We start from the raw sequence: 22,667 nt of genomic DNA on the forward strand, positions 1-22,667 counted from the left end.
CAAAAACATCTGCATTAATGTGGGATCTGTTCTTTTACTTTGGAAATTAGTTGAGGTTTCGTTCAGCAGTTTGATTTCTCACTTTGCTGATAAGACCAATGCATTATTAAATGAGAAAGTATACTATTCTGACCATTTTACAGCACTGGTCACTCCCATTGGTAGATCTGCACCCAATGTTTCAAAATCAGCTTAACGTGGGCCGTGTTTGGGTAATTTCATCTAAATTTGTTAAGGTGGGCCCAAAGTGTCTAAAATCTGCTTAAAAAGAAGATCTTTTCCACTGCTCTACTGGTGCAGTCACAGTATCTAGCCTTTTCACGTGCCACGTGCCTTTTGAAAACAGATTTTCAGATGTCCAAGCAGTGGTTAGTGCCATACCGTTTCAATGTTTGTTGTTGTTATTTTATTGATGTATATGCTATATTGAGAAATAATTCTGCTTCGAAATATCCAGAATTCCAAGTCTATCTCTTGTTGATTTTAGGGAAAACGCACTCGCCACTCACAGAGAATAAACAGAAGCTGACGGCCACTGGCAGCATTGACGCCTACTTGAAGTCGGCCAACAGCTGGCTGGCTGAAAAGAAAGACATTGCTGAGCGGCTCCTTAAGAACACATCTGCCAAAACAGAGGGCTTCTTTGGTGGCCTTGAGACCAAACTGAAGGGACCACAAGGCAAGAAAGACGAGTAAGTATCATTATATCATCATCGTGGTACTAACATCTTTTGCACATTTGTACATGTCCACTTAAGATGGAGAATGGGTATCTCTCGACCACAGTGGGGAGCATGTTGTCTCTTGCATCTGTGGTATGTGTGATGTAGATTTCTCCATCCTTGGAAAAGCATGGAAAAACCACTGAACAATTAAGTGGCGCTTGGTAGGTAATTCCCAACGGCCCCCTATGACTGTGGCCTGTGTATTTCCATTGTGTGTGAGCATTGATTTTGTTTCATCGTGGAAACAAGTGCAAAAATTTACATAGTATAAAGTGAAATTTATGAACGTTTAAAAAAAAAAAAAAACATGCAAAGGCTTCTATGTCTCCAGATTGTCGGTGAACAAGGATATTTGCACACTAACATCCTCTTTCTTCTGCAAAAAAGTGAAAATAATAGTTGGTCTGGCTTCAGGAGTTCCATGCCGTAGAAACTATCTTTGGTGCTAACTTGTATCTTCTTGAAGTGGTTCTCATGAGGTATGAGGCATGCATGTGCATTTGTGTTGGCGTATGCACGTGCATGCAGACGTATGGAGGGCCCTCATAGAATGGGCTTTCATCTGTTGAAATCCATTCCAAAATCGTAGATGGTGCGTATGCATGTGTTGTGGCGCATGCGTTCTCATGCCTTGTAGCGCTCTGACTGGCATTTTTAATTTAACGTTCCGACGTTGCCAAGGGACCTGATGGAATGGTAAATGAAAAATTAAATAAGAAACTGCGCAGGAGAGTAGAAATATTAGTAAACAGCCCGGTAGACATTTGGGCCACAACAGTGGCACTGCCTTAAAGCTAGCCCTACTTGCACTCAAGTTGTCGTTTTCGTTTCTAGCCCGATCACGTAATGCAGAGATGCTCAGTGTAGATCCAGGAGAGTCAGATTTTGAAGATGTCCATGTAAGGAAATTTTACTTGCAATGAATATAATTGGAACTCATATACATGGGGCCTGTTTTATATCTTGGTAGTATGTATACTTCGTTTACAATGGCAGTGGGGTATACATGCTGCCAAGATAAAGGTCCACCTGCCAAATTTAAAAGTGAGTGGGACTTAGCTGGCGGATTCAGCAGCATGCTCAATTAGCTATTCCACTGGTATCTTTTTCCCTGCTTGGATGAGCTCCCCCAGAATCTGCGGCTTGGCCAAGTGAATCCTATGAACATGGCCTTGACTGAGCTCACCTTTTCTGCAGCAAGATTGACTTGGCCCTGGTGTACTTCAAGCAGGAATGAGCAGAGGCCGACTTATGAGACCAGCTTGCTTTCCCATCAGCAGGACTAGTTCAGGGGCAATTCAAGTGGTCTCATTTTTTTGCAGCGTCAGCCTTCACAATCGATGCAGCAGCCTAACAAGCTCTTGCACAACTACAGGGGGTGTGAGGAGTCCAGGAGCTGTTGTGGACAGCGCACACCTCCTCCCTGCTCCCTAGAGTGAACGTCTTTACTCCGCCTTTGATGACAAATGTGCAACCTTTGGGAGGGAGAGGGTATCCCATCATTTGACACGCTGGCAGGCTATCACAATGGACCACGGAATCCTACAGATTGTTGGGCAGGGCTACGTCATTCATTTAAAGGATGCGCCTCCTCCCAATCCACTCTTTTTATCTCCTCGGATGACCATGATTCCATTTAGCAGCAGGGGCATCGGCGCTTCTGAGCAAAGGAGCTGTTGAGATGGGCAAGAACAAGATTGGACTAGGACACTATTTTGTTAGTTCGATAGAAAGACAGGGCCTTCTGTACCATTCTAGATCACCGCCTACTGAACGTTTTCCTCTGCAAGGAGAAATTTAAAATGCTTTCTCTGGAAGATGTTCTCTAGGCTTAGGTGCTGGAGGACTGGATGTGCCACTCAACTTGCATCTTTTCGCATACTGATCCTGCTGTCGGACGAGAGGTACGTGCGCTTTGTGGTGGATTCTGCCCTCTAGCAATTTGCAATCCTGCTATTTGGGTAAACTTCTGTACCTCAAGTCTTCAGAAAAGTGGATAGGACACAATGTCAGAGGTACAGGAACTTGCTGTTCCTGTACCCTGATGACTGACTGATGAAACCAGGCTTGCCGCAATAGGTTCTGAACCATATGCAGACCATGATCTCCTCACCGTTCTACTTGGGACTTCTATCAACCTCCCCAAGTTGCACCTCCTGGCGTCTCAGTATCTCCTCTTTATCAGAACAAAGCTAGATACTGCCTCCTATAAGTCCTTCCTGCCTCCGTAATGAGTTTGGGACATTTTGGCCATGAGCCCGATGTTCGGGCGGGAACTCCATTCTCTTTCGTCTTCTTGGTCTTCCTGCTGCACGCTCTGTGGCACATGCAAATCATGTCTCCATGCTGGCCAATTTTTAGCCATTGCTCTTGCTTCCTGATAACAGTAGTACTAGGTTGCCTCCCTCCTCTCCCGTGTGACCCTTCTGGCGGACTGGTTCCCTTTGTTGTATTTTGTTTTTTGCACTCTGGGCCCACTAGCTTCTGTACCGTCGGTGTATTCGACCTCTCTGCAGACTTAAGCCTCAGGACTCTAGGTTTTGAGACTTTGTAACATTCCATATAGTACGTATATTCTGTTTCATTCCCACCCGCGGCCCGAAGGAAAATTAAATAAATAATTAATTTTCCCTCTTCATCGTCCATCGAAATCCCCTCCACCCGGCCTCACTGCTCTTACCTGCACAGGCCGCAGCTGATTATTTCTGGCATGATTTGTCTCACTCACGATGTAATGTGGATTACATACTTGTGCCTCTATAAGGATTGTTCATGTGATGCTCCTGTATACACTGATTAACAATGCGGAGTAATGGTTTCTTATATTGTGAGTATCCACATTGTTTTTTTAAAGAACAACTGAGGGTCCCACTATAGTTTCTCGAGTTTATCTTTTTGGCTTATTGTTCCCATTTTCCTTATTTGTTTTCTACATACAGGTAAGTGCCCCGTGAGGTCCTTTTTCTTCATTTATAGGCACTATCACTCACATTCATCACTAATAATTGGTTAGTTTTTCTTTATTTTGTATTTTTTCATAACCTGAGATGCACACATCAATACGGTTGTTCATGAGGATGAACCCCCTGATTAGTACATATGTTTCGAAATGTCAACATACCTTGGGTAGCCTTTAATTGAATTATTGGCCCCTCACCACTACTCCTCTCATCGGGGAGTCTTTTGCCTTATCTATATTTCGGCAACCAATAGACAACTCATTGCTTGTTAGCCATTCATGTAATCATTTTTGAATGTTTTATGCATTATTTCTGCACAGCACCTCTTTCTCTGCACTGAGCACAGCATGTTCTTTCACTTCAAATGCAAATATGCAATTTTCTAGCTTCTGATTTCGAGAGTTCTTTAAAATATTTTTTTTACATTTACCCCCAGATGCATCAAGCATCCATTTTGCGATTCCTTAATTTGCGATTTTTGCATTTGGGATGAAGCATCCCAAATGCAAAAATACCTGTCACAAAGGGGCAGATTCTGAGAATCTGCCCCTTTGCGAGCGGATTTTTGCTTGATGAATCTATGCCTAAGTCTGTGGTCATACGCTTAATGTTATCCCTGGTGCTAGCATAAACAACAACATAGGCTGCAAAATTTTAATTTAGCCTGCCTCAAATGACCTAAAGTTATTTTTTCTTAATGTACTCCATATCATTCTCATAGCATTATCTAAAAGGCCTGTTTCTCCTCCGAGGATTTCTGAACATGCACCTCTTTACCTCTCACGACACGAGCGTCAAACTTTCTGGCCAATATATATATATATTAAAATATGATATTTAAATAAAGAGTCCCTCTCTCTAAAGGGACATTTACTGTGGCAGACATAAAAAAGATACAAGCAGTATGAAAAGGCCAACATTATTCAACGACATCATATTTTGTTATTTAAATAATGCAGTTATAAAATTATGCACTTATAAAATATATTTGTTTGTTTCAATTATTTGAGGTCATCTATTTTAAACAGTAGTTAGAGAGTGGTGAGTGAATCTCATTGCTTTTCCTACAAACAGGCAAGTGTAGTGAACACAAAGTTTATAAGCGGAAGTCGACGATACAGAATTTGATTCAGGCTACATTACAATGATTCGACTTCCAAAGGTGAATCATATCAGTGTATGATACAACACCAGGTGGCCCTATTCCAGAGCACGTTAGCCTTTTGTATTGCCACATATTTGAATCCTCATCAGATCGAACTTGAAGTGTGTGACAAGCACCAGCTGGTAGAAACATAATTACGTGAAGTAAGTAGAATCTGTTTGTTTTCTTTGCAAGCTTATGTAATACAGACTAAGCATTTATTTGTTTAACGTATTTATAAAGTGTGTGACGCGGCCTGTAGCCGCCCCAAGGTGCAATGAAGTTGGAGGGCGTGATGGTAGCAGTCACAAGAACTGTACTTGAGGATATAACAAAGACTCAGCAGCACTTCAGTGTGAAAGTTATTCTTCAATCCACCACCGTAGATTAGATTCGATGGAAAGGCTGTGCAAAGGATTACAAATTGAATTTAATTTTTATTGACTGTTCGATTATTTAAAATCATTACAGTAAAAAAATGTATGAATGCGCCCACCCATCCCCAACCCTTACAGTTTAAAAAATATATAGTGCAAACAAATCAACAATTAACATAAATTACTCAATTCATGTTTGTACACTTTCTTTTGCGGGGGTCTCAATTCTGCCCTTATACGTAACGGGTATCCTTAGTAGAGATATACTAAACCTAATATTGCATCAGATCGTTTGGAGGCACAGCACCTACTTCACATGCACCATTCCCGGTCGCCGTCTATATATCTATATATTCACTGATTCAGAGCAACATAATTCGATGAGGATTAAAAAAAAACAGTGTGCTTATTCGAGAGCCTGGTCTTTATCAAGCCTAACATGTATAAGTCTAGTTCAGATTCCCAAAATTTGCAGAGCTAGGTGGGGAGGCCGGAGTCTATCCCACTGTGCAGCTAAATTGTGGAACAAGCCATGAGACTTCAGCCAAATATGCGGCGTTTTAGGAAAATGCTCAAAACCTGGTTGTTCCCTTCCAACTAAATTCACAACCGAACTGAGCAGTTCCCCTCTCACTTCCTCAGCGCCAATACTCTGCGGCATTCGAGCGCTTTATAAATACATTTTACTTACTTACTATAGGCATATTCTTCCACAGTGAGGTGTACACAACTACATCTGGCATAGGATAATTTGGCTGTGTAAGACTGGGGGGGCAGGAAGGTTTTCTTGGTGCCCTCTGGCACCTGGAAGGTTGGTAGGACAGTAAGCTATTGGAGAAGCTACTGGTGCTCTGCAGTGCTGCATTCTGTCCTTCAACTGTGTTCTTTGCAATTTTCAACCCCAAGTGGGCTGGGTATGCTCAGACGTGAGTCCCAGACTCTCCACATCACTGGAGTCAAGCTATCCAGGCTGAAGAAGGCTGATAGCCAGAAACCGGTCCTTGGATGCTTGATTCCGGTCTAGGAAAGACATGGCTTGGTAGTTCGGGCTGGACTGTTCCCATGAGGCACAGGGTCAAGGCTGATTTGCATATAGCCAGTGTCTGACCTAGGGTGGTGTGGGGTGCAAAAAAACGATGGATTTAGGCCCAGATCTTTGTACTGGGGTGAATGTAAGACATTGTTCTGCATTCTGTCCATCAACTGTGTTCTATGCAATTTTCAACCCCAAGTGGGCTGGGTATGCTCAGACGTGAGTCCCAGGCTCTCCACATCACTGGAGTCAAGCTATCCAGGCTGAAGAAGGCTGATAGCCAGAAACTGGTCCTTGGATGCTTGATTCCGGTCTAGGAAAGACATGGCTTGGTAGTTCGGGCTGGACTGTTCCCATGAGGCACAGGGTCAAGGCTGATTTGCATATAGCCAGTGTCTGACCTAGGGTGGTGTGGAGTGCAAAAAAACGATGGATTTAGGCCCAGATCTTTGTACTGTGGTGAATGTAAGACATTGCTCTGCATTCTGTCCATCAACTGTGTTCCTTGCAATTTTCACCCCGAGTGGGCTGGGTATTCTCAGACGTGAGTCCCAGGCTCTCCACATCACTGGAGTCAAGCTATCCAGGCTGAAGAAGGCTGATAGCCAGAAACCGGTCCTTGGATGCTTGATTCCGGTCTAGGAAAGACATGGCTTGGTAGTTCGGGCTGGACTGTTCCCATGAGGCACAGGGTCAAGGCTGATTTGCATATAGCCAGTGTCTGACCTAGGGTGGTGTGGAGTGCAAAAAAACAATGGATTTAGGCCCAGATCTTTGTACTGGGGTGAATGTAAGACATTGTTCTGCATTCTGTCCATCAACTGTGTTCTTTGCATACTTCTCGAGCATGGCATGATTTTTTTTAACTGAGACCTTTCTTTGACAGAAACCAGTTCGGGATCTTGAGGCCTGCTGCAGATAATTTGATGATGTTTGAAGATGTCACTCAGCAGGACCATATATGTTGAACAGTACCTACAATTTGTTTTTGCCAGCAAATGTTGAGTTTGGTTAAGTGCACAGATAGTTCAACCTATTTAAAGAGGGAATGACATGTAGGGCCTGATTTAGTGGTTGAAATTCGGAGTAAAGGTGGTCAGGGTGGCGGAGGACTTTACTTCTGCCACCCTACCTTTACTCTGCCCACCAAATTTGAACTCAGTGAGTTTGTATGAAGCACTGTGATTGTGGATCATACAAAGCCATTTGGTGTGCATCCATCATTGGTGACAGACGCTTACACCAAACTTGTAAACGTTTTCACTTTTCCTAAAACAAACTCCCAAAGCAGGAGTTTGTGTTCAGAAAAGTAAAAACTAATGGCCCAACACCATGGAAGAGTTCTCCCATTGCATAAGGGTATTTTTTTCATTTTTACTGTCTGTCACCGTGAAGATATTTCTGGTGGTGACGGACAGTATAAAACACAAAAGCCATCCAACCACGCCCTCCAAGTAGAGCTGACAGTCGGAAGTCTTACCTCTGATGACCCATAGTCTCTGGGCCACCGGATAAAGTTTTAGTTCAAGAGAGTACATTTTACTCCATAGGCATAAACCTGGTAGTTTGCGCTGTTCAAAATTGGTTTGGGTAGTCCGAGAGTTTGACTAACAGGGTACTCTGTCGTGACGGAGTAACTGTCCCCCAAATACCTGTCCCCCAAACTCTACATAGGGCCTTAAGTATTTTAGAATCCACTTGGGCACAAATGGAATTCTTGTAACACATTAAAATACAGTGCAAATTAATTGCTAGAACATTGTAAAATTAATTGTGGGTTTGATGCAGGGTTTTGGAGTGTACAAGAAATGGTGGCGCCAGTGCTGGTAGCGGAAGGTGTGGGTAAAATTAACAAAGTAGGAACGGTGCAACAAGGGCAGAGGAGACCCGAAAACCTCTGAAGGGGTTGGCAAGGGCCCAACACTAAAGATACAACACAAGTCCTGTGCACACGTTATAATGAGTAAATCAAGCAAGTTTTTATCCTTTTGGATGAACAAAAAAGAGCGTTAGTCTTAGGTAATGAGACAAGGTAGACACAAGTGGAAAGTTTCTTTCAGATGTATTAAGCCTTCCTGTTCTGGAAGGGTGATATCAACACAAAAAACCAGCCGACATGTGTTTCGTCAAGCAAGCCAACAGCTGGTGACTCTTCAGGGCTGTGGAGCAGAGTTTTGACTCTGCTCCAGAAGTGATGACTGGATCTGCATATAACTGTTAACTAAGAGCTGGCTTCGGTTCCTTGCTTTCCATGCTGTTATATCTGGAGCTAGTTCCTACATTTTCTCATCAGTTGACAACTTTATTTTCTCAAAATGTTTCTTCAGTGTGGAAGGTGACATTTTCCCTCATAAAACTACAGGGTTTAAGTCTTGTAAGGGCTGTCACAAACGGACATCATACAAGGTGCACGTCTGGTGTTTGGGTCACGGCTCCAAGTTGTGCAAGGAATGTGCCCTGAAGTACCAGAAGGCAACCCTGGAGCGAGAAATCAAGCTGTACATATTTGAACACTGCAAAAGTTACATAAAGTCTGCTCCTGCTCGAAGTCAAGGACGCAAAACCATCCCTGCACTTGAGGCCCCTCCCACGACCGGTTGTCATCCAGGTCCAAGTTGTTGAGTTAGTTCAATGCAAAAAAGAAGCATAAGAAGTCCAAGTGGGCTACATCCCACCTTCACCACTCTCCTTCTAAAATGCAAGGATTACACTGTGTCCCTCAATCTCACTCCGGGTCTCACTAGGGGCCATTTCTGCAAATGATCTGGAAATGCACTGATTTTCCAGGGCTGTTGGTGATGCCACTGCAGGTAGAGGCATTTAGGGAGGCCATTCTTCGAATCTTTGGCACCTCTCCAGCTGCCTCTGGAATGCATTCAGGTCCCACAGATCCACAGAGGCCTCCAGTCAGATTACTGCTGAAAGGTCTGTCCATGGTTTCGTATATGCCTTCTGAGCCCGTCTTGGGTTCAACTCCTACTTCAGAGTATTCTACACATCCAGCACCACTATCCATGCTGGTCTCTGCCTCGACAATGCTGCAGACGCTTGAGGAGGACGCCCATCCCATTGTCTTGTCCGACCGACTCTGAACCAGATCCATCTCAATATTGGCCAAAGTCGTACCCCAGAACAGTTCTGACGGCCCCATTACATTGTGACACTGATAAGACATTATCTTTGCCTATGAGCAGCCCTCCTGTGCGCCAACATCTTTCCGAATCTAACTCTGACCAGAGTAAACCAGCTTTTGGTGATGATGCAGATGAATTCCCTCACAATATAATGATAACAGTTTTTATTTGAATCTACATGAAAGCAGTGGATTGGACACTTTGCCTGACATGGGGCTAGGTTATATCCCTGGACCTTCAATTGAAGAGTCAACCTCATTCGCCATAGTCATCAGACATGGGGGTAACGTTTATGACTTGCAAATGCCTTCTGTTGAGGTAAAAACAACGTCCTGATTGAAGTTTTATAAACATGGACAGACCTTATCTGAACCTTTGCTGCGGCTTAAGTACCTTACCCTTCTCTTGCCTACCTGTGAACAGACTGGTGGCTCAATGCCACAGACCGGGTGACTGTGCTTTCCTGATGCAACACCTTAACCCTGAGAGCTTGGTAGTTCGGGCATCTACTAGCAGGATTAATCCCAATTATTTCCGTACAACCACCCAGAAAAAGAGTCGAAGAAAATTGAGCATCCTGAAGGAGGATGTTCTCTTCAGCTAGCCTCGCCCTTTGGTCAGTCAACCCAATCTCTGTAGTGCAAAGTCACTCCCATGCATTATGGGGAATGGTCACAGAGATCTTGCCCGCTGTCTTAGAGGAATTCCGCACTAATTTGGCACATACCATTCAAAATCTCCAAGGGGCAACAAATAAGTCATATGGTCAGGCCTGGACCTAACCAATTGATTCGGGCAACACCTAGACGTCACTCTGGATATGCCTTTTGATGGATTTTGCTTTCCTGTCGAGAAGGTAGACTCCGTCTTTGAGCTTTTAAGGAAAGTAGAGTCACTACATGCTCTCTTGGTCTTCCTATACCCGCAAGATTGTATCCCCAGCATTTTTGCCTCTTTCGAGGCATTGTTTACAAGCAGCATCTTGGCCCATTTCCCCAGCAACATACACCTCCAGTCCTTTCGGGATTGGGATAAGTGATCCAGCAGACAGCGTACAGGCCATGCAGAGTCTACAATCCTCCCAGTCCCCAGCCCCTGTGGCAGCACCTTTAAGATTCTTTAATATCCCCTTAGCGGCACACAACCATAATGTGGGAGGCAGGAGCAGTCACTTTCTCTACTGATGGCAGGTTATCACATCCGACAGGTAGGTCCTGCTGATATTCCAACAGAGCTATGCCATGCAATTCCTTTACATCCCACCAAATGTTCTGCCTAGATCAGAGCAGCTTTCAGAGGAGCATTTGTAAAAAAATTAGTGCAGGAAGTTCAGGCCATTTTGCCAAAAAGAGCCATAGAGGGAGTCTCATCTTTGTAGATTGGAACTGGGTGTTACTCCCGTTATTTCTAGTGCGAAAAAAGGTTGGATGCCTTTATCCTCTTGTACATCTCCGACCTTCTCAACTTCTTCCAGTGGAACGACAAATTCAAGATGATCATGGTGACGCAGGTTCAGTCTGCCCTGGATCCATTGGACCTGCAGGACCTCAATTTCTATGTTCCAGCCCTCCTGGCCCAAAGTTGCTGCCTTTGGGTCAAGGTGTGCCACACGCATTTTCAGTTTGCTGTGCTCCCTTTTGGCCTCACCTGTGCCTTTTGAGTGTTCATGAAGTTGATTGCAGTGGTCGCAGCATACCGTTGGAGGTCCCAGTCTTACCTCACCTCGACGACTGGCTGTTGAATGTAGTCACACCACATCAGTTGTAGACCACCTACAGATAATGGTGAACCTCCTTACATCCCTGGGGCTGACGATCACCATCCCGAAGTCACACCTGACTTCTGGCAGAGGCTTTCTTTCATCAGAACCATCTTAAAAAGGGTGCGTTTTAGGGCTATCCTTCCAGTTCAGCAAATCAAGGGCATTCGGGCTATGGCCCCAATATTTTAGCCTTGTTCCTGGGTCTCTCAGTGAGAGTTGCTCTGAGGCTTCTTAGCCTATTAACCTTCTGTGTCCTTCTCTTCGACTGTGCCAGATGGCATATGGGGCTCTGTAGTGGGATTTGAAGTCTCAGTGGGTGCAGCACCAAGGAAACCTGTCAAATCCGAGGAGACAGCAAATGATATGCTCTGGTGGCTGATCAAGCTCAATTGTATCAGCAGCAGACCCTCTGCCTACCCTTCCTAGAGCTGTAAGTGATGCAAGATGCATTGCTGATGGGTTTTGGTAGGCCATCTGGGTGGAGATGAGAGGACTGTGGTCTCTGTTGTAGACTCGTTTTCACATCAACCTGTTGGTGTTGCTGACCATTATCTTGCTGTGTAAAGCTTTTTTGACATTCATTAAGCGGGAGGCTGGTTCATGGTCTTATGGACAACACTACCGCCATATGGTACTGCAAAAAGCACAGCTGTGTGGGGTCCTGTGCCCTGGAAAAGGAAGCACTTCAGGCAGCGACGCCTAGCAGATCACAAATGGCAATTACAACCAGAAATTGTGAAGGGATTCATCCAGCAAAGGCAAAAACCATGGCTCGATCACTTTGCTTCTGACGAGAACATGTAATATCTTCACATTTGCGTGCTGTAGTTCTAAAGATGGCTCTCTCTCTCTAAGACAAACTTCCTCTAGAGTGGAGCATGAGACTCTTGTATGCTGTATGCCTTCCTACCGCTACTTCTCCTGCTCCAAGTTCTGAAGAAGATCAGGTACCACAGGGCCCAAGTCGTCTTAGGGGCTTCAGATTGGTCAGAAGAATCTGGTACCTAGAACTTCTGGGTATGAGCACCCATCGTCTGATCAGCCTACTTCTCCAGTCACATCACCAGGGCAGGGTGTTGCACATGCGTCTTCTTAATCTACAACTCCATGAGCAGTTGACTACATTTGATCTTTCTCCCTAAACTAGTTGATATCATCCTGATGGCCAGCAATCATTTTACAAAGTATCTGTACACCGGATGCTGGGACAAGTTTGTGGCCCAGTGTGGCTTCCTTAATACAGACCCTGTGCATGCCAATCTGTTGGATGTCTTGGTCTTTATTTACTCTTTGGCCTAGCAAGGTCTTGCTGCAGGCACAGTTAAATGTTATCTGTCTGGCTTTTCACCATTTTTACTTTTACTGGACCAACTGTCCTTCTTCAATTCACCCATTGTGATGACATTTCTCAAAGGTTTAATTCACAAATTTCCTCCAAAACCCTTTGTGATGTCCCATTTGGGACTTCAGTTGGGTCTTTACTGTTCTTATGTGCATCCCTTTTGAGCCACTTCTTAGCTTCCCTCTGTCTCCTGATCCTAAAGACGTACTCTCCTTTTTGCTACAGTGTAACAAGTAGAAAAGGGCTTTTGGGAACAGTTTGAATTTGAACAAGCGCCAGAGCAGAAATGATGATGCTGCAATGTTATACTTTTGTTTTCCTAGCCTACGGGGGCTCATTTGAATCTACAACAATGATACATTTGTCAATTATGAAACAATGAACAAACATCCATGTCCATAACTGTTTATTTATTGAGATTTTGAAAGATTTATATTTTTGTTTTTCGTATATTTGCACGTTAGTGGCTCTGTTTACACTTGCTAAAGTGTCCCCTGCTTGATCTTCTCTGGTTCCACCATCAAGCATCTCTACAGAGTCTTTCCCATTATGGAGCTTGACTGAGCACCACAATATCTCATTCTAATTCCACGCCTAATTTGGAAGTGCAACTCATGGTGCACTGCCTCATGCCGTAATGGTGTTCAACCCCACAATGGTAGTAATATTTATTATATTAAAATCAATCAATTACAATATAAATTAGAATAAAAATCAGTTCATTAACAGATTGTCCAAAAACAACTCTTGACACCAGATAAATCATCCCAGAGTCACCTGACTCTTGCATTCAGCTTGGTCTTTGCTTGGTGCCACAGTGAAGCACCTAGTTAAAATGCGGATGTTAGTCGCGAGGCGAGCCTCGGGTAGATTGTCAATGTATTTTACCAGACTACTGATGAAGCGGTTGCTCTGAAGTGAGAAGCGGCAGTTCATAGTTTCTATGACTGGTCTTATTTTATGTTCAATAAAAGACTGGCACACATATTTTTTCCTTTTATCCGGGAAATTAGGGCATATGCATTGCATATGTCCCAAAGTTTCAGATCTGTAGCCGCACAGGCAGCAGCCAGCACGTGGGCTGAACACTTTTTTTCCAGGAGCCCTTCAGTTCAGCAATAGGAATATACAAGAGGCGAAACCGTAGGCTTTTGATTTTTTTGGGCTGCGCCCAGGTCTAAGTCGAGGTAAGGCTGTTTTGTGTCAAAAAGTGTCAGAAACCAAATAGCTGTTTGCATTTTGAAGGTTTTATTGGTTATTGTAGCGACAGAAGTGAAAAAGAGTAGTTCTTATTATATGTTCACACGTCCCTATTTGTAAGGTGGTTAAATTGGCTAAAGAAGGCAGGTTATGCTCAGCTTGGAGTTTACCAATGGGCATATGGTGTGCGGCTCAGTGGTTGTGTTTCCCTGTGCCTCCCTTGTTTTGCATTCTATGTTACATTTGTTTCATTTTGGATATTTGTGAGGCCGTCACATAGTGCCTGCTCTGTTGACGTCAATATTAAGATTTGGCAAGAACTCTTTAAATAAAACATCCGTTGGAGATTATTGTAGTAAGTGTAATTCCTATTATATATATATGTTCAACTGGAGAAAGTGGTGAAGGATAATTTTTCTGCTAATTGTGGCTGTCAAATTAGACATTTTGTAAACAGCTCTCGGTCTTCATTTTAGGATGGATGAGATCCAGATGAAAGAGAAACCTTCTAAGAATGGTAAGCTGTATTTCTGTTTATTTTTGTTCAGTGAGGATCTCTCAGAAAATTCTGCATGCAATTGTAAATGCAAAGACACCTGTCCTCTCTCAAGATGGAAAATTCCGTTTTCTTGCACATGTGTACTGTGAAAATCACTATTGGGTAGCGTGGAAAACACAGAACTCATTCTATTTGGAACTTTTTTGTAATGCTAAATTTAGAAGGTAACATGAACTGTTACATTCATCAAAATGATTATGTATTAGCTATCATCTTTGATAATTATTCCCGTTCCTTAAGTGAATTCTTCATTATATTACCTTTCATGGACTATGAGTATGGCAGATTGAGAATAAAATAAACAAATAAAAGAGGAAACCAGCACAACACACTGGACACGTGTGTATATGTCTCAAGCTGTATATTCTCTTAACCGCTCTAATTATCAAGATCCTCATTAAATTCTCAAGACATACATGGATACGTTAAGTAATGCTTTGGACATGACTAGACGTTTGTTAAATGTTATACAGAGAAATCCTAGAAAAGTAAAACCTCTGTCTTTGATGTAAGAACTATTTACAAGAGAACAAGCATAATTGGCAAATAAAGAACTGTAAATATAACACAGTGATAACAAACTAAATCATGATATTAGATCAACCTTTTTTCATCTGCCCGTAATATATCCGCAGCTATTTTTTCCACTGTCCATGATCTTGAAGAGTCCATTCTCCCTAACTCTTTAGAGACATCACCGGAGAATTGAGAAAAAATTGATTTCTCTGTGTAGATCAGCTTAATTTTGCATACTCTGGAAATCCAGAAAATTTGAAAATTAATATCCCCCATCCACTACTATGAATTTTTCTAATTTTCGGCTCTCAACAAAGTTGAATTAGACCCCATAATAAACAAGTATGGACTTTGGGATCATCAGAAGACGGTGCAACCTTCTAAATTCATAAAGAGTATTACAATTCGACATCATAGAGGTGCAAAAAGTCATTAGCGCCTCATTGCTTAATTGGAAAGTACCCAGTGAATTTAAATTTGCACTGGCCCAGCCAGTGTAAAAAAAATAATGCACTGGCCCCAACAATACTGTCCAATTGTTGGCTATTTCACAATTACCATGCTAATCTAAACCATTAGAGAAGGTGTTCCACAATCAATCAAAGGAATATATGGAGACTAATACCATTCTCCACCCGGCCCAGACTGGTTTCTGGTCTGGTGATAGCACAGAGACTGTAGTAGTTGCAGCTTTAGTTGAACTTAGACCTGCAGACCTTATGTTGTTGGCTCTTTCTGCAGCATTCAACACTTTAGACCATCAGACACTGATAACTTGTCTACATAGTCTGTTTGCCAAAGGCACAGTACTAACCTAGGTCCAGGATTCCCTGACCTTGCAAACTCAGATAGCAGTTTTACCATATTTTGCCTCTAGAGCACAACCAAAGTCTTGTGAACTCCAATAGGAGTCTAACCTATCCCCTTATTTATTCATCCTAGATGTCGCTCCTCTGGCACAGTTGATCCATCCCTTTGGTTACACTCTTCCATGTTTAACAATGATAGTCAAATAGCTCTTAGGATATTCAATTATCTGGATGTGTGCTGTCAATTCTTTTTTTAACTCCAAGAGGTCGAATATTGGGCGAGCCATAATCAATAGAATTTCAATGGGGACAAGACAGAGCTGTTAGCTCCACTTGTCCAAACACCTTTTTGATTATATCCTTTATGGCTTTCAGAGCTGGGAACTTGCACCTAGCCTGTCTCCCAGTTACAGAACCTAGGGGTAAAACCCAGACTCTGGATTAAATCTCACTGCTCAGATTAGTGCCTCCTTTTTTCCATCTACATACATAATCCACATATTCTCATTCTCCAACAAAGTACTGAATATGAATGGCATAATCTTTGCATGCTTTGAGTACGGTAATGCCATGTACTTGGATCTACCTAAAGACATTAGTTTCAGACTTCAGTTAATTCCAAATAGTGAAATGAGAATGGTTATAGGATGTCCAAACGAAATCACATTTCTCCTGCTTGAAAACTCAACAATCGCTTCCTGTCAAATTGTGAATAGTTTTTGAATCTGTGTTTTGTTCATAAGCCAGGCCACACCCCTGACTCGCCACTTTCAGTGGCACTGTCCAGATTGTCTCCTTAGATCTGTTGATTAAAGTCCACTGCTGGGAATCAGGGCTTCCTTGATCTCTGCAGCTATTCAATGGAACCGACTCCCTCTAACCATTAGACAAGAAAGAGTACTGTTTAAATTTAGGGAAGGGCCTGAAAGCGTGGCCCTTTTGCTTGCGATGAGCTTTGCTTTCTCTTTGGAAATTCACTTCAATCGCCAGGGTGCCTTCGGGTGCAGAAGCCCTCTGGAAAAACTCTGTCTAAAAAGTGACAATTTCCTGTCCAGTTTTCATATGTTTAAAATTTGTTTTAAATATCACTACAATGTTTTTTTTACCACTTTCTCTCTCTCTCTTTCCAATTTTTACTCTTTAAAGCTATATGTTGAACATCATTTTAATAATCTCACACTTTGATGTATTCTACAAATGACCACTGTCCTAACATGCGCTTCAATTTATCATTCAAGTTTGGAGAGCATTAGAATAGTAGTGAACCCTTGTTGCAGCATTGATGGAAGGATTGAACATTATGTAGTGTGTTGAATTCTTGCCTTTTGGTCTACTTGAACCCCGGTGCCTTGTTTTTTATCCCCAGCAGCCGTGCAGAGTCCAGAGAAGACTAAAGGAGAGAAGATCTATCTTTACACCCACCTAAAGCAGCAGCCAATCTGGTAAAGTTAATCTTATGCCCTTCTTGTTTTGCTGTACTAGTGGCTGGAGTGAGGCCTCTAAGTCCCACCAACATGTCCTGAATGTTACCATATTTGATGTCTGACATGATTGAATGTAATACCGACATGAGGCAAGAGTGAGAACCTAACAGGGATGAAGACATGGAGTGCTCTTCAGTAGCTCTTTTTTGCAGCTCCCAATCTCTTCCTATTCCAGGGATAGATGGCTAACAATGAAGTGGAGTAAAGTAATTCCAATACCCAGACAGTCTGGAAAATAATGTTTATTTTAGTATTGGCTGAGTTTGTTGTACCTAACTATTAGTACTTTTTTGTACATTTCTTCCAATTAAATATGTAATTTGATTTATAAGAAGTGATTTTGTTTAGGCATAAAGCGCATTGAGTTAAGTTCAGAAGAATCGATTATTTTTTGGGGGCCGATTTATATAGTGCGAACTAGACCCAGATGTATCGGAGCTCTTTACATGAGCCCCAGTTACGTTACAGACAGACACATTCATTTTTGATAGGCACGGGGAGATTAAGTGATTTGCCCAGAATCACAGAATGTTGAGCGTCCCTGCCGAGACTCGAGCCTAGCTCCCCAGCTCTGAGGCCGACCGCCCTAGCCGTTAGGCCACATTCTCTCCCCGATTATTGGTAGGATCTCCCTTTAAACTGTGTGCCTATAGGGCCACCTTGTGCGTGTGCCAGATAGACAAATCATACTACATATTGTATAGCTGAAAGTTCATGCATGACTTTCAAATGCCCTGAGCCTGCCTCCCATGGACTCCTTTCAAAAAGTGGGTAATGCACCCATGTCAAAGTCCAATTTTTCAGAAGCCTGCAAAATGGAATGCCTTTTTTTAAAGAGACTTTAAGCACACATGGGATACCTTTGCAGGTGCTTTCTTTTGTGGATGATTTACAGCAGGGACACCTTGTGTGTTGCACCCAGAGGATTAAGTGGCACATGCATCAAGGTATTTTGCGATCGCAAACAGTGAGATTTGCAAAAATCAGCCGTTTGCGATCGCAAAATGGCCTTTTGCAATGCATGAAAGTTTTTCAGATTCACAATTTAGGGAATCGCAATTTGCGATTGTCTAATGCATATGCAAGAAGCCTTTCCTATATGCGAACCCTGCATTTAGGAAACTAATTAGTATCAACTTCAAGTTCAATTAATATGTGCATAATTTGAAAATGCACAAAACTGCATTTTTCAAAGTGCCATGTGGCGCTCACATGCCCCTAGGCCATGTGTGTGCCTTACATGTGCACCTGCTTTTTGTTATTGGCACCTCAGGGGCGCCTTAGGCCCCGGGGCACCCTTGCCTTTGCATTACCTAATTTGTGATTCCCTAATTGCGTTTGCAATTCTTCAGGAATCGCAATCAGAAAATTGCTATTTTCAGCCTTTTTTGATGCATTGGATTTTGCGATTACCAAATAGCAATTTCTTAAAAATCGCTATTTGGTAATCGCAAAATGTAACTTTCATGCCTGTGCCCCTAAGATATTAATTCCCTCCTTATCTCAACTGGTTCCTAAAACTGCAGGGCCGAGGTTTCATAGGTGGATAAGAAGGCTCTGTGTTCCCGAAGTATCTGAATCCCTTTCAAGTTTTATTCTTGTTCTTAAATGAGGGGGGATTCTCTGCAGGAGGAGAAAGCACAACACCTTTAAGATCCCTTGCATTCCTACAATGAATTCAATATCCCTAGCAATCAATGAATGCTTTAGTCATCACCAAGGTACAAGAAGCTGAAAGCAAAAGGTCTGAACACTTTCACCTCCAACCCTGTGAATAACAGTCATTGTCTCAATGGAAGAAGTGGCCCTAGTCCCAGGGGCGTAGTGAATCCCCCAAGTTTAGCAGCTACAACAGGGGTGACGTTCTTTTTTGGCCTCATTATCTGCAACTTTGCAGATAAAAGCTCATAATTAACACTAAAAGGAGAAAAGATGGATGGAGTGATAGAAAAGGGAAAGATTAATAGATGAGTCAATGAGAAGGTGAAAGGATGTGGGATGAAAGTATGGATGGATGAGTGGGTGAAGGAATGGTAGGGTGAAAGGAAAGGTGGATGGGTGAGTGGGTTAAAGGATGAATGGATGAGTAATACCACCTCTCCAGCCTGGAACTGAAGACATTGAATGAAGCTCTAAGTACCGCCTCTAAAAGCGTCTTGTTCTATAGCATATATTTTTGCTCTGTATTGTGGTGAAAGATTAAGGCACCTTTAATTTATTAGGTACATGACGGAAAGTGTATAAACATGAGTTAAATCACATTGTTCCTCATGGGTTCACTAATGCATTTCCTTGAGTAATAAATATCTGATTGGTTGAGGCGATTATTTTTGTACATCGGACAAGTAGGCTGACCTAGTTAAAGGAATTAACTGCTCTACATAATCCTGTGTGATGAAAGTCTTGTTGTAATAGGTTTTATTGTCTTGTAGGCATACTTTACGGTTTTGGAATGCTGCTTTTTTCGATGCTGTCCATTGTGAGAGAAGGAAGAGGTCACCAACCACCAGGTAAGAAGTAACTGCAAGGCCTGCGTTCGGTATGGCTTCTGGCCAATCGGATGAGTGCAGACTCCCGAAGCATGACCCAGTTGTTGGCTGTTGTGCCAGAGCTTGAACGTGTTACTGATGGTGAAGGTGTGGTGGTATGGCAGAATAAAAGAAACTCAGTAGTGTTTTACCTTCAGATTTTCATTCTGTTTTACTTATACTGCATTGTCTGCAATGTATTCTTTAGTAAAGTAGTGCATGCAAAGGCATTTCAGTTTGTAGGGCTTTGCTGGAGGTGGTGAAGTTGTACCACTTGTCCTGTGATCAGTACGGACGTTTTCGAAAATGTGTTAAAAAAATAGTTTTTTAGGGAGTAAAACACAACTGGTGAATACTCTTGCAAAAACATTTTTTGTGTGGAATTTAACTCTTGGGTGAAGTGGTGCAAAGATCCCAAACTTCTCACTTCTCACAAATACACAGGCAGTATTGGAATTCTGCGCAGTCTTGTTTTTACTCCATTTTACACTGCTTCTCCTATGTTGATTGCACGCTTTATAGGCTGGTGTTACATTGTAAAGCACAACTATTTTAGCTTTGTTTAAACTTGATGTTTGCAGACCGAAGAACTCTGCATGATTAATTTCAGCCTTGTTAAATTGTTCAGGGACACTATTAAAAATGCATTGCAAAAGATAAGTGTGATATTGTTTTTTTACCTTATGGTATAAATGTTTAAATAAACTATAAAGTGGGATTCTGAATTAGCCAGATTACAAGAAACTCAGGGCACCTACCAGCATATCAAATAGGTGGCATCTCATCGACCTGCAAAGCTGTTAATCTGATTGAGAATATGGAAACACCCATTCCACTCACAAAAGCATTACAGTCTTCCTAGACACAAAAAGTGCTTGTGGTCCCACAATGCAGACTAGTTGAACACAAGGAACACTACACCTTTTCTCCCACAACACAAATCATATGGAAAAGACTACAGAATATTCTCAAACGAGAATCATAATCCGGGTCTTGTCCACTGCAGCATCAAAACTCTCCAATAGCAGGGACCAGCATTTAATACATATTCAGAAACTAGTGCTTCTCTATTACAGCAGCCAGGCTCTGGAACACTATACTGATCAGCCTCTAGGAAATAGGCTGTAGAAGAGCAACAATATCTTTAGGCAGGAACCAAAACATCTCTGCTGAGGAACCTAGATTCTGGAACAACCTGCTGACTATGATCGGACAAAAACCTACAACTGGGCCTACACGACCAATGTGGCCATTCTCTGTAATGGTTTGCAGACCATCTGCCTACAAATGTCAGCACCCAGACTTTTACTACTGCAGCAGCCATACTCTGGAGAGAGTGCCAACCTTCCTTCAGCAAGAACCATCAACCACCCTTTGTATACTGCAGCATGCTTAGCTTGTCGCTTCCTCCTGCCCGTTAGAAATCTGATATTCTCTACCTGGGCAACTGGATTTGGGAACTCCAATTACCTCCGCAGTCCATAATAAAGCATCTACATTCTGGAAGATTTTACAGACTGTACTCCGACAAGAACTAGATCTACTTGAACTAAACAATCTCATTTAAACAAACCTCCTTATGAAGCCTACCAATGAGGTGTTGCTTTAGTCTCTTACTTGAAAAGTGTGTCTATTAATCAACCTAAACTCACTAGATAGTCATCTTGGTATGATGTTTGAGCACAAGGAAATCTAGGAACTAATAAATAATATTGGAACCAAGCTGCCTATAAAATCATAGATGGTTTGATATTACTGATTCAAATTATTTCAAAATATTGTTTGCAGCTGGGCCACATGTTTCTAGCATAAGATCTAGACTGCAGAGTAATACCATAGACCAAAGACATTATCTCACCAGAATGGCAGAGGTTGTGAAAATGACATTACACATCCCCTGATAGCATCACCGGGTTGATATTGTATTGTATTGTATATGGATTTGTTAAGCGTGATTGCTGCCCACGGGCGTCCAAGCGCTGAGTAAGTAGACAGAGATGGGCGGTGCAGAAGAGATTAGAACTCGGTGGGTTTGGCAAACAGTAGGGTTTTCAGTTGTTTGCGGAATGAGAGCAGGTTCGAGTTGGACCGGAGTTGTAGAGGAAGAGCATTCCACAATTTCGAGGTGTTCAGGGAGAACATCCTGCCTCCGGCCCTAGCTCTCCTTACTCTGGGTACCATCGCCAGGAAAGCCTCTGTGGAGCGAAGGTTTCTGTATGGGTGATACGGAATGACTAGCTTGTCATTGATTGCTGGGCCTGTTTTCCAGAAGGCCCAATGGGCGATACAGAGCGCCTTAAATGCCACTCTCTGCCTTACTGGTAACCAGTGTAAACTTTTTAGTCCGAGTCTAGCTGACTGGGTGCGTGGGATCTGTAGCAGGGTGCGGGCTGCACAGTTCTGTACCACCTGCAACTTCCGAAGAGTCATCTCAGGGGCCCCCACATATAGGGCGTTGTTCGAATCTAGACGGGACTGGATCAGGCCTTGCACTGCCACCTGTTTGGCTTCTAATGGTAGAAGCGGGAGGACTTTCCTCAGAGTTCTGAGTAAGCCAAAACATGTGGCGGACAACTTGGTGGCCTGGGTGGAGAAAGAGAGATTTTTGTCCAGCCAGACTCCTAGGCTCTTTACACTTTCCTTAGGGGTGGGAGGGGGACCCAGACAGGGGGGCCATAAGGAAGTGAAAGGCACTGGTGAGGTTGGTCCCAGGAGCATGAACTCAGTTTTATCTCCGTTTAGTTTGAGGGAGGAGGTAGTCATCCACTCCTTGACATCCTCTAAACATCTCAGCAGGCCTTCCGGAGTTTGCCTGTTGCTCTCTTGTGCCAGCGAAACCACTAGCTGGGTATCGTCGGCATACGATATGATTTTGATGCCGTGGGGTTCGACGACCCTAGCCAGTGGTTTCATGTATACGTTGAACAACGCAGGGCTCAAGGAGGAGCCCTGCGTCACTCCACAACTTAGTGGTTTGCTGGCTGACACTGTTTCCCCGTCAAAGATCTGAAAAGATCTATTGGTCAGGAAGGAGTCGAACCATCTCAATGCCTCGCCTGATACACCGATGTTATATAGACGGTTCAGCAAGGTG

At 42.9% G+C, this 22,667-nt stretch overlaps 1 protein-coding gene across 3 annotated transcripts in view; it reads left to right on the forward strand.

Moving 5' to 3' along the window:
- Positions 1 to 22,667, forward strand: part of KIAA0513 (KIAA0513 ortholog) — a 300,297-nt gene that overhangs the window by 228,371 nt on the left and 49,259 nt on the right. For 2 of the 3 annotated variants that reach the window (XM_086945834.1, XM_086945832.1), the window contains 4 exons: positions 488 to 692; positions 14,154 to 14,194; positions 16,928 to 17,003; positions 19,478 to 19,555. In XM_086945834.1, coding sequence (XP_086801960.1) covers positions 488 to 692; positions 14,154 to 14,194; positions 16,928 to 17,003; positions 19,478 to 19,555 — 400 coding nt within the window. The remainder of the gene's footprint in view (positions 1 to 487; positions 693 to 14,153; positions 14,195 to 16,927; positions 17,004 to 19,477; positions 19,556 to 22,667) is intronic. The other variant, XM_086945833.1, reaches the window with a different exon arrangement.

This window comes from Lissotriton vulgaris, chromosome 12 (assembly GCF_964263255.1).
Source record: "Lissotriton vulgaris chromosome 12, aLisVul1.2, whole genome shotgun sequence".
Lineage (NCBI taxonomy): Eukaryota > Metazoa > Chordata > Amphibia > Caudata > Salamandridae > Lissotriton > Lissotriton vulgaris.